Below are 12,599 nucleotides of genomic sequence, written 5' to 3' on the forward strand. Positions count from 1 at the left end.
ATTTGCTACAACTGACACTTAGATCCATTTTAATTATTACAACGTTTTAAAACGTCCTGCTTGTATTTTTTTAATTTATAAATTTATTATAGCCATGGAATTTCACTCCTTGCGTACGCTTACGCTATGGCACTAAAAAAGCATTTCCCTATTCTTTATTCAGTGCAATAGACACACCTAGAAAATAGATTGACGTTCAGTGTAGCTCAGTATATAGACGACTATCGATGCTATCGAAATGCATAGAAAGCGGCACATCATTTAATACAAGACAATAATATTGAACCGTAATAAAAATCATTTTATATTTTATACGGTTTATGGTAACAGTGTTTTTATATTATGTCTGAGTCACTGTCTATAATTTCGACCGCAAAGTATAGCAGCTGCGATAACCGACCACACCACTAATAGAAACTGAATTAAAAACCGAGCAGACCTGTTATTCACCAGACACCGCCTTTTGAGAGAACTTCCTAACTCCAGAAGAGAACCAGTACACAGCCGCCAACCAGCAAATAAGACACTGGTATAGCAAGCCGAACTGTAATTTTAGTTCCTGAACGAGAAGTCGTATCCAATAAGGAAGTTCCACGCAAACTTAATGCGTGCGTAAGTATCCCGAGTTGACCGGAGACCTGACGAAGTAATTCTATCCGAGAGTCTGAGTTAGTTCCGATCCACCACTTCACCAAGCAGATGTGCCTAGCAGGAAACACAGGATGTGAGTAAACAGTTTTAGGTAAAAGCTCTGTTTTAATCATATTTCTTTCCAGCTATCCATACGATGTTATTAGGTACATTGTCGTTTGTTTTCATAAGTACTTGACTTCGCTGTGTTTTCAGATCATGGGATGTCGTTTCCCCTTTCCCTTCTATGAGCTGAAACACAGGTTGTACCTAATCACATTTTTTTTCCAGCTATACTACAAAGGACAAACTTGCAGGAGCTGAAATTTGTAGATCTCTTCATGCGATCGGACTCATAGCCGAACCAAAAAAATAAAATCATTATGTATTGACCAGATAGTAACCAAGTCTGTAGTATATTTTGCTAGCTCGATCGCTTCCTCACTACTGGTATCTGCACTTAGCTGGCTGTAAAATCCGCTTGCCTGTTACTTAATTGCTGTGCTTTGTTTTTCGTCAGGTTACCGCTTAACACCATACTGCCGTTTTACAGTTTCTAGTAGTAGTCATAACCTGCGCATGTCTATAGTCGCCTGTCATTGCCTAACCTTAGCTTTATAATAGTAATAGTTTACAAACTATACATAGTACGATAACTTTCAATAAATGTAAACATTTATGAAGTGTAACTTATTCCTGTGTGAAGTCTACACCACTCTAGGTACGATAACTTTCAATAAATGTAAACATTTATGAAGTGTAACTTATTCCTGTGTGAAGTCTACACCACTCTAGAACCCTAGACATACCGTGTCTTCATTGTAGCTACCTTATAGTGGTATAGTGGTGCTTCTGCGCTGTAAACAGAAACTGTAGCCCGAGATAACCGTCACAGTTGCTCAGGCGACATAATGACTGACACATTCCCTGTGAACAATGAAGTGCCCATTACACTCTTTTGGTAAAGTAACACATTTAAATGAATGAGACATTATGTCTGTTCATTTGCATTCCTACATTAACCGAGAAAAAAATAATTTATTATTTAAACTATTAAATATTTATTCTCAATATGAATAAGCAACAATTTTACTTATATTTTTATAATCAGAAGATCAAAAAGTTAACATCACTCCTGGCTGGAAAAATATTTATTGAGCATTATTATCTGCTAGAGTGGTGTCAGTGCATCTATTGAAAATTGAAAAAAAACATTATTTGATAAAAAAGTTATTATATGTATAGTTAAATAAATTGACATTTGATTATAATAATATATGTACAAATGTAATTAATAAATGTTTTTTTCTAGTGATATTTAAAAAAAACAAAGTAAATTACATGCCACAGTATTTAAAAACACAATTTAATTCCTGAGATCAAATAAGTGAAGTCTTAAAGACAACTATCAGGATGTTGACTTTGCAGTTTCCTCAGCTTTCCAGATTTTTCAGATTTTATTTGATCCATACTTATTTTTCTTGGATATCCCAAAGTTACTAAAGCACTAGCAACAGCCAGCCCTGCAGATTGTCCTTTAGAAGTAAATGCTTCTCCACCTGTTGGTAGTCGTACTAGTAAACTTAAAACAGCAGCTCTGTTACCGTAACATGGTTCTAGCGCTATAGGACTTGGAACATCTTTTATTTTTATTTTTTTATCAGTTATGCAAATATTTAATTCTATTCTGTCTTTAATTTCCAATTCTACTAATACTTGTGAAAACGGACGTGATGCCATTTGCTCCATTTCAACAAAAAAACGTTGACGCCTTCTATACAAATCATATCTTTGTTTTATTTTCCATAGAATAGCAGCCACCAGCAGGAGTAATAAAAAACATCTGAAAAATAGAGATATTTAGATACCATAAAACAGTATACCTTAAAATTGATTTAATTTTTTTACTTTAATACATACATAGGAATAACTTTTTCAACTTATATACAGGGTGTGGCGTGTACAATGCAGAAAATTAAAACTCTTGATAGTAAATGAAATAAAATAATATATGCTATCATAAGGCAATTATTGCATAAAGCAAAAGTTAATGCCGGACCTGTTCGCACTATGAGCTGTAACCTTTGCAGGCGCAGTGACAATAGTCTGACACTTGTGGAATGGAGATCACGTGGCCTTATAAATTGCTAAATTAAAGAAATAACTAACCAGTCTAACGCCCAGTGGTTTCATGTTTCATTGACTGTAGCTGTCAAGTTGTATCAAAAAGATTGTTCTGTTGTTTAGATGCCGTGTTTATGGAGATTGTGTTGTAATATTTTGTTGTTTTAAGTAACCGAAGAGTATGCAATATTGGTCGTAGTGTAAATTTAAAAAATAAGAGACAGTCAAGTGCTATTTTATTACAAGTGTTTCTTATTTTTTATTTTGCTTTTTTCAAGTCCTTTCTTAAACTAATTCGGCAATAGATAACGAAAACAACAATGCGTTTACTGCTGTTGAGAATGTAGACAACGTCGTCATCCGCACGTAATTACTATTTTACATTGTTTAATGGTTGCAAGCAGAAATACACCGCCTGCAAATTAACCGCGACGTTGAGGACGCCATATTAGCTACTGTTGAGGAACAACCTGGGAATAGTGGTAGTTGCGTTGTACAACAAATAGGAACGTCTCACACCATACATCGCATTTTATGCTGTGTGTTACATCCGTATCGCCTACAACCTGTCATTGGGAATCATTTTCAACATTTTCTATAAAAGCTGCAAGTTTGCATTTTTTTGTTTGGCGAGATCCAACCTATCCACTTTAAAATATTGTAGTGGTCTTTTCGGTAACACCCTGTACTTTACTTCTACTACTCGAATTAAACATCACCATTTGTAGTAAATTAATTAATTAAAGTTTTATGTTTACTTTTTATTTTAATTAAACAAGAGGATCGTATTAAATTGCCCAAAATTAATTGTTAAGTATTGCATAAAAAATGTGTTATTTCTTTTTTGTTCATTTCATGCATTTACATGTTCCAATTGGCAATACTCATCAATTGTCCACAGGTTGAGCTGTTGAAGGTCAAGATTTATTTTTTCGCTACAAAATTGACGTTCCACTTTCTTGGTGAATATAAAACTATTTGATATAAGGCTTTTTTTATTATTCAGCGCGATTCACAAATGGTGGCCAAAAATGATACCTCGTATTCTTTGGTGAATTTTAAGGGGAGTCTTTCCTATTACAGTTTTTATCTAGGAAGCTTCGTTAAAAGATACGGGGTGTTAAACTTCAAAAAATATTTTTAATTTTTTTAAATACAGTGAAAATTGGTTATAACGACATCGCTTTGTACGACATATTGGATATAACGACGGAATTTGGAAGTCTAGATTTAACCCTATAGAAATACCATTTTTAAAAATTTACTATGACATTTCGGATTTAGTGACGTGTTTTTATATGTATTTACCATAGAATTTGTCGGTTATAGTGACCAATAGTGATATATGACCTTAAAACCAATGCACCGCTCTTCCGCGTAACAGCAGTTACTACATTTGGGACAAATTACGACTTGTCTACTTATACAGTTATATTATATGAATTAATTACCGCTTTCTATCAGGATATCGAAGAGAAAAGTGTTTAATAAAGAAGAAAAATCACATACCTATAATATAGAGATTAAAAAACGGAGAAACTAATGCAAGCAAGCAAAATAATGTGGAGTGTCACACTACGATTTCAACAATTTGGAAGGATGGAAATAAAGTAGTCTCTATTCGTAAACAATTAATTGAAAATGATACGTGCGAGATCTTTTGAACACAAAGCAACACATGTACATACATTGTAAGTTTTTAATTTTTTCTATAAAAATTTTAAATAAAATATATGTAATTGCTTATTACGTCTATCGGTTATAACAACCGTAAACAAACAGTCCCTTGAAGGTTGTTATAATCGACTTTCACTGTAATTTAAAAACTAGGAAGTGAAATAATTTGAAATTGGGCACATCTTTTTATGTAAACATTATCCAAAATCTGAGGGCTTTTCCTAAAATTTACATGCTCCAGTGGCGGAGATACATGGTATCGGAGGCATATTTTTCTAAATAAAATAGTACATACACCACTACTTTACGGTAACAGCCATGATATTTTCGGATTAGTCTTTCAATTTTCTCCAAATTACTACTCTATGTTTTTCGAAAAAAACCTGATTTTCTAGTAAAACTTAAATAACTAACTGAATACATTTTTCCTCAACCCTTTCACTGCTCCAGACGTATTTATTCGTTAAAAATTTATAGGGCTCAAATTGCTCCAGACAGATTAATTCGCTTGAATAGTTAAATTGGATCAGGCTGATCAAACCGTATATATTTGCAACCATGCGCATTAGTGCAATTAGTATGGAGAATTTTAGCGGGCGGAGCTAATAGCAATTGTGACAAATATTTTTATGGAAGGAGGTACTGGTAATAATGCCAAGATTTTTCATCTCTCTTTCAGTTTCTATTTAATACAGCTGTCGATATACTGTATTTTATTTAAAATAAAATCATAGAATTTATCGTAAATCGTAATTTAACACAACATAATGCAAAACTATAAGTGGTCTAACTGCTCCAGACGTATATATTCGCACTAGATAAACTTTCGCGCACGGCGCGGTAGCTACGTTCAGACGTATTGCGCAGCGAAAGGGTTAAATGACATGACGAGTACTAATCATCGGTTATTTATTCGAATAAAGATATTAATAACATTAATCATTTCATCATTTTAATGATTTTATTTGAGTAAATGCTCAAAAATACCTCCATTTGCACAATCACAGGCGCGACATCTTTTTAGAAATGAAAATGTAATTTGTTCGAAATTTATTGTTGCTTTAATCTGATGAAAAACATTTATTCTTTTTCTAACTGCTCAAGTGTAATAATTTCTTCACTGTATACCAGCTGTTTAACAGCACTCCTCAAAAAGAAATCCAGTGGATTGAGGTCCGGTGTTTTCAGTTAGTTTTTTAAGTTTTACTCGAAAACCAGGCTTTTTTCGAAAAACATAAGAGAGTAGTAATTTGTAGAAAATTGAAAGGCGAATCCGAAAATATCATGGCAGAAAAGCAGTGGCATACTATTTTATTTAGAAAAATATGCCACCAATACCTTGTACCTCCGCCACTGAAGCATCTAAATTTTAGAAAAAGGTTTCAGATTTTGGTCAATGTTTATATAAATACATGTGCCCAATTTCTAACTATTTCATTTACACGTTTTTAAATTTTTTATTTAAAAAAATTAAAAATATTTTTTGAAGTTTAACACCCTGTATCTTTTTAACGAAGCGTCCTAGATAAAAAATTTATAGGGAAGAATTCCCTTAAAATTCACCAAAGAATATGAGGTTTCATTTTTGGTCACCATTTATGTATCACCCTGTGTATATATATATATATGTATATAGTGTGGCCCATTAAGAAGTAGGACACCCGTCTAAAAAATTTTTGGCTGTGCGATTTCAATGATTTTTTTTATATGTATTGGCCTTCCAGATGTACTTGTTGAACCTATCATGATGCTCCAGCTGTGAATCCACAGACTATGATTTTTTCGAAAATTACTCAAAGGATTTTTTTATTAAAAATGTGGCAACATGGCATTCTTCAGCATCACTTGAAATCTCTGTGGCCCAAATTTCATCAATTATTATTGAAGAATCATTTTTTTATAGAGCCTCAAAAGTTTTATTTATTGAAATTTGTGTTTCCGTTAAAAAATTTAAAAGGCACTGGAAATGCCTGAAAATTATTAATCTACAATATTGTAAGTAAGTAAGTAAAATCTTTATTAGTTCACTTTGCATAAGAATTACAAAATACCCTTAGGGTGTAGAACTCGTCAATATGTAGTAAAAAATAGTAAAAAAGTTAAATATTTAAATATAAGAAGTAATATTAAATATAAAACAAGATGTACACCAATACTAACATTGCTGATAAGTAAACACGAACAAAATAACACAATTTATGCACTGATACATACATACATAGTATAATGACAATAAATCAATATATATTATCTTCAAAGAATTCCTTTAAAGTATAATATGCTTTGTCTAAAAGAATTTTAATTTTTAATCTTTGCACGATAAATTTCTTATATCTAGAGGTAATTTATTATAAATTTTTAGTAATGAATATGGGACATTCCTTTGAATATAACTATATTTTACTATATTTTCAGTCACTAATGTATTTTTGTTTCTGGTATCATATAAATGAGATAAGTTAAAATCTGCGAATAAGTTTATATTTCGCTTAACAAATATAATTACTTCATATATGTATAAGCTCACTAAGGTAAGTATTCTTTTTTCAATAAAAATTTGTTTACAGCTATCTGTCTGTTTCATGTTTAGAATATTTCTAATGCATCTCTTTTGTAGTACAAATAAATCGATAGCATCACTAGAGTTTCCCCAGAAGACAATTCCATATTTTATTTGAGATTGAACATATGCATGGTATGCTATAAATGCTGTAGGAATATTAATATTTTGAGCTATTACTTTTAGAGCATAACAGTATTTAGCGATCTTTTGACCAACATGGTCTACATGGGTTTTCCAGTTCAAACGTGAATCAATCTTTACCCCCAAAAAGGAGGTGCTATTCATAGATGTTATGATGTCATTGCCAGTAGTATGTATAATCTCATTATCCTCCTTTTTGTATGTAAAGTTGATTATTTGTGTTTTTTCTTTATTTAATTTTAAATTATTTTTATAGAAATAGTCTCCCAGGGAATCCAATGTGGCGGTCACCATTTGTTTTAGGTATTCCTTATTTTTATTACCGATTATTATAGATGTATCATCAGCATACATAATAGTTTTTACATCAACTGTTGAGGGCAGGTCATTTGTGTATAAAATATACAACAAAGGACCCAATATCGACCCCTGAGGTACACCCCTTTCTATTAATACTACGTTTGATTTTATGAGAGCGCCAGTATCGTCCGTTTCTACAACACACTGCTTCCTATTCAGCAGGTAAGATTTTATCAATTCTGAGGCAACACCTCGAATGCCATACATTTGAATCTTTTTATTTAGAATGTCATGATCCACAGAATCAAACGCTTTGGATAAATCCAAGCATACAGCCATGGTACTGTTTTTTTCATTTAATAATCTTGTAATTTCACACAATGCCTGATATATAGCCCTAGTTGTTGTTTTATTTTTCCTAAACCCGTTTTGTGCATCTGTAAGCAGATCATGACATTCTAAAAAATGTAATATTCTGTTATAGATTATTTTTTCAAAAACTTTGCTTATATTTGACAGTAATACAATAGGCCTATAGTTGTTCCTTAGACTTTTTTCACCTTTTTTATACGTTATATTGTTCCTCTAGTTATCTAGTTACTTGACAAATTAAGGTATTAACATAAAAACAATAGCTAATAACATTTATTTCAACAAATTACGTTAAAAAAAGGAAACAAAAAGAATTGGAACTCAATACATTTTTCATAACGCCTTAAAATATTTTTATATTGTCCTAAGTTGTCCCTGCTGATTTCAGCACATGTTCCCTTATTCGAGGGAGTCAAATCTTGGGCCCTAGGTGGACATTTTCTAAGGGGACTGTTACACTCTATCAGTGGCGGCTCGTGACACGCGGCAAAGAAACTGAAAAATGGGAAAGCCCCAGGGATAGATGGAATACCTGTGGAAGCTGTCAAGGTAATGGTAGGGGTAGCAGGAGACAGGGTGCTTAAAGTAATGAACTGATTATACGAAGCAGCCAGATTTCCAGATAGCTGGAAGAAAGCTAGATTAGTCTTAATAGAGAAGCCCCTGAAGACTGGAGGCAACAGGGAGTACAGACCTCTCTGTTTAATAAATACCTTAGGGAAGCTGTATGAGCAGCTTATCAAAAATAGGCTAGTAGAAGAATTCGAAAGTAGAAACTTGTTATCTGACAACCAATACGGATTCCGTAAGGGGAGGTCTACTGTGGACGCTATGACTAGAGTAATCGATATAGCTAAGGAAGCAAATAGGGAACAACAAAGAGAATGGTGCATAGCAACAATGGTTGATGTAAAGAACGCCTCTAACTCGGTAGGTTGGAATAACATAGTAATAGCACTGGAGAGGATGAACGTTAAACCTGATCTAGTGGAAGTCGTGAAAGATTACTTGTCGAATAGAGATAACGTACGGGAAAGAGTGTATTCGGTTAGTGAACGTTGGTGTGCCACAGGGGTCAGTCCTGGGACCCATTTTATGGAGCGCGATGTATGACATGGATCTAAAGTTAACTATGCCAGAAGGAGTCTGTCTGGTGGGGTATGCCGATGACCTGGTGATAGTAGGAAGGCATAGAGATTTCGAGGAAGTGCTTCACAAAGTAAATGAGGCATAGGAAGAGATAGCGTACTGGATGGAAAATCAAGACCTGGAACTGGTGCCGGAAAACACGGAAACTATATGCCTGAAATTCGCAAGGCGGAACCGAGACTTTGAGGTTAAATTAAGAGAGATGACAATAACATCAAAAAAAGTTGGGAAATACTTGGGGCTGCTCGTAGACACCTCAGTAACTTTTGGTCCAAATATAAGAAGCTTGGCGTTAAAGGCAGATAAAACAGTAATGTCATTGATAAAGCTGTTACCAAATTTAGAAGGACCAGGCAATGCTAAACGCAAGGTGCTTAGCTATGTCGCCCAGTCAATAATGTTATATGGTGCGGAGGTATGGGCAGAGGGGATGAGTGTGGATCATATCGGAATGCCCTTTTTAGGAAGTATATGCATAAAGTCGGCAAATGCCTGGATGAACGATGTGTTAGTTGCGGAGAGGAGGATGATGTAGAACACACGATATTTGAGTGCCAGAGATGGGCGAGGGAGAAGACACAGGTGAAAATCGCTCTTGGAGTACAGATGCACCCCGATAACATCATACAAGTTATGCTAAAATCAAAAGAAAAATGGAACTGTGTAGTAAGGTATGTCTGGAAAATTATGAAGACTAAAGAAAAAGAGGAGAGACAACAACAACAATCGGATATATCGGAGTATAAAGTCGTGACTAACTAACTTATAGTTTTTATTATATCTCGTTCTAGTTAATTATTTTTTAAATTATCATTTTTTCTGTTTTTATACGCATTTTGTTCTAGTCAAATAATAATTTGTTTTAATCCTTAGTTATACGCACCTTGTTCTAGTCAATTAATGATTTCTTCCACAAATTTATTTTTATATTTGTTTGTTTATATCAATAGATACATATTTATTTGTTTAGTTTGTTGTTCCAAATTTAGTGTTTCTTTTTTTTTTTGTTCGATATTTATTGATTGGATACAGTTTAGTTATAGTTACGGTAACGGTCAGTTCTTCAGTTTGGATGTTATGTTATTTTGTAAGATTTCTTTTAACTCCACTTTTAAAGGATGTATCGGGTATTCCAAAATTCACGCAAGATTTTAATTTTGCGCCATTTGTGCGGTAAAGTGCTGCCAACCAAAAAAAAGACATATTAACTTGACTCCATAATCTTTTTTATACCCAAAGAATTTCTTATAGATTTCAAAACCACAAATAGTTTTTTTCTTTCAAGAACCCAGGACTGGCTTTCACAAAATTTCTAATTGCAAACATCAAATTTCCTGACTTTCATGAATACTTTTAAAATTTCCCGACTATTCCCTGTTTTTTATGAAGAATAATGAATTCCCTGACTTTTCCCGGTTTTCCAGGCCGTTACGAATCCTGAAGTTATGCGTATTTCTTTCGTAACAAATACCTACCTCCTGTATTTGTCCAATCAGACAAAAATGGTTGAAACAAAAGTTGTAGCAAATTATCTAAAATTTCCAACTGTGATAAAATTTATCCCACTGAATTTAAAAAATTTCAGAAAAAAAAATAGTGTTTTCTGATTTTAAATTTTTCCCCTACTCTTAATACTCCAAAATTTTTATTTCTTTTACCGGGTGTCTCAAAAATAGTTGACAGGCACATAGAGATAGAAAGAGAGTGGAATTTTGAAACAATAAGTTCTTTGGCGTTTTTTTATCTGATGTGTCCTTAATTAAGTAAGGTACCCAATAAGGAGGCTTTAAGGGAATGCCGAGTGATAGGAGAATCATAGTACGGTCAGTAAAGATACGAGCGGGGTATCGTGGCAGCAGGCTCGGAACAACTACCGCGGAACCTGTGAATCATATAATTGGACGAAAAATATTTTTGATACTAATTTGTCTAGCTCCTGTAATTCTTATGATTTAAAAAAAAAATTGTATTGAACTACTTATAAAATAAGTAACTACAAATAACATTTCATCGGAGTTAGTGCACTGAAGTTACGACATGCATTTACAAAACTATGTATATTCTACACTATATGTATGGGAAAAGTATTATCTAGGTCTAGTAAATTGGGCTGACTTATTGTTGCTGTACCTACTTTTATAATATAAATACTAGAGACCAGAGGAACTCTTAATCAAGTTAGTTACTATTTCGAGTCTACTAAAAAAAAAAAATAAGTAACTAATTTATAAAAAAGAATGGGAATAGGAACGCTACTAAAACTTGACAACCAATAATTTAGGCAACATTATATTTAGAGATTTTTAGACCATTATTTAAAACACCAGTTCAGACATAGTTAATTAATCAGCTGCTAGATTTTGAATAAATCTCAAAGTCAATTCCCAGATTCTGAATAAATCTTACAGTAAATAAAAGGTGTTCCAAGATTTGAATTGTGCACCATTTTCATTCGGAAGAGTTTGTAGCATTGTGCAGGGTCAGATATTGTAGTAAACATGTAGCGGTTAGACAAAATGGAGCGTTATCTGATAGATGAGTCAGTGAAGATTGTGAAAATTCATTAGGAAAAGAACAGACCAATCATTCCACCGAGACGTAAAATCCACACCACACACTTTGGGTATACAGGGTGTACCATTTAACACTCCCGCTGCCAATATCTCTGAAATGAAGAAATTTATTTTAGTTTCGGAAATTGGGGTTGTTAGGCCCCTCGAATAGCTTCAAATTAGAGTTAGAATTATTAGTTCAAATCTTACTGTATAGATGGTGTGGCGATACCAACAAATTTTTTGTTCCCTGGAACGTGGAAATACAGTCCATCTGGAAGATCGTTACATTTTGAGTAATTTTTATAATATAAAGTTTTTCCCTATATTTACTTGTTTTTGAGATATGTCGACTTCAATATGCAATGTATGATATAACAGGAAAATCTATTATTTTATTTAAATCACACCGAGACAAAATATTCTTTTAAAATATTGTTATAATGGCTTTATTCACATCACACACTAACTAACAAACAATAAATTATAAAAAAACAAAAAAAAAAAATTGTACAATGGTAAATCTTATAAGGGTCCGAAACGAACCGCATTTTATCAAATGTAATTAAAACATGCAGTCACAGGTGGCTCATGTCATTTGTTTAAAATAAAACAATGACAAATGACACATATTAGTTTTCCAATAATTACAGTTTTATCAGTTTGCGTCTTTCAATTTAACTATACTTGTTATATGATTTACCATTGTACAATTTTTTTTCTGTAGTTGATCATTCGTTAATTTATTTGTTAGTTAGTATGTGATGTGAATAAAGCCATTATAACAATATTTTAAAAGAATATTTTGTCTCAGTGTGATTTAAATAAAATAATAGATTTTCCTGTTATATCATACATTGAATATTGAAGTCGACATATCTCGAAAACAAGTAAATATAGGGAAAAACTTTATATTATAAAAATTACTCAAAATTTAATGATCTTCCAGATGGACTATATTTCCATTTTTAGTATCGCCGCGCCATCTATACGGAAAGATTTTAACTAACAGTTCTAACTGCAATTTGAAACTATTCGAGGGACCTAACAACCCCAGTTTCCGGAATTAAAATAAATTTCTTCAGTTCGGA

At 32.9% G+C, this 12,599-nt stretch overlaps 1 protein-coding gene across 4 annotated transcripts in view; it reads right to left on the reverse strand.

The window, feature by feature from the left end:
• Positions 1-1,920: 1,920 nt before the first annotated feature.
• Positions 1,921-12,599, reverse strand: part of LOC108912543 (attractin) — an 82,673-nt gene continuing 71,994 nt past the window's right edge. For all 4 annotated transcript variants that reach the window (XM_023456805.1, XM_018717795.2, XM_018717794.2 and 1 more), the window contains one exon: positions 1,921-2,473. In XM_023456805.1, the coding sequence (XP_023312573.1) occupies positions 2,026-2,473 (448 nt within the window). In that variant the 3' untranslated portion in view covers positions 1,921-2,025. The remainder of the gene's footprint in view (positions 2,474-12,599) is intronic.

Source organism: Anoplophora glabripennis, unplaced genomic scaffold (assembly GCF_000390285.2).
Source record: "Anoplophora glabripennis isolate ALB-LARVAE unplaced genomic scaffold, Agla_2.0 scaffold633, whole genome shotgun sequence".
NCBI lineage: Eukaryota > Metazoa > Arthropoda > Insecta > Coleoptera > Cerambycidae > Anoplophora > Anoplophora glabripennis.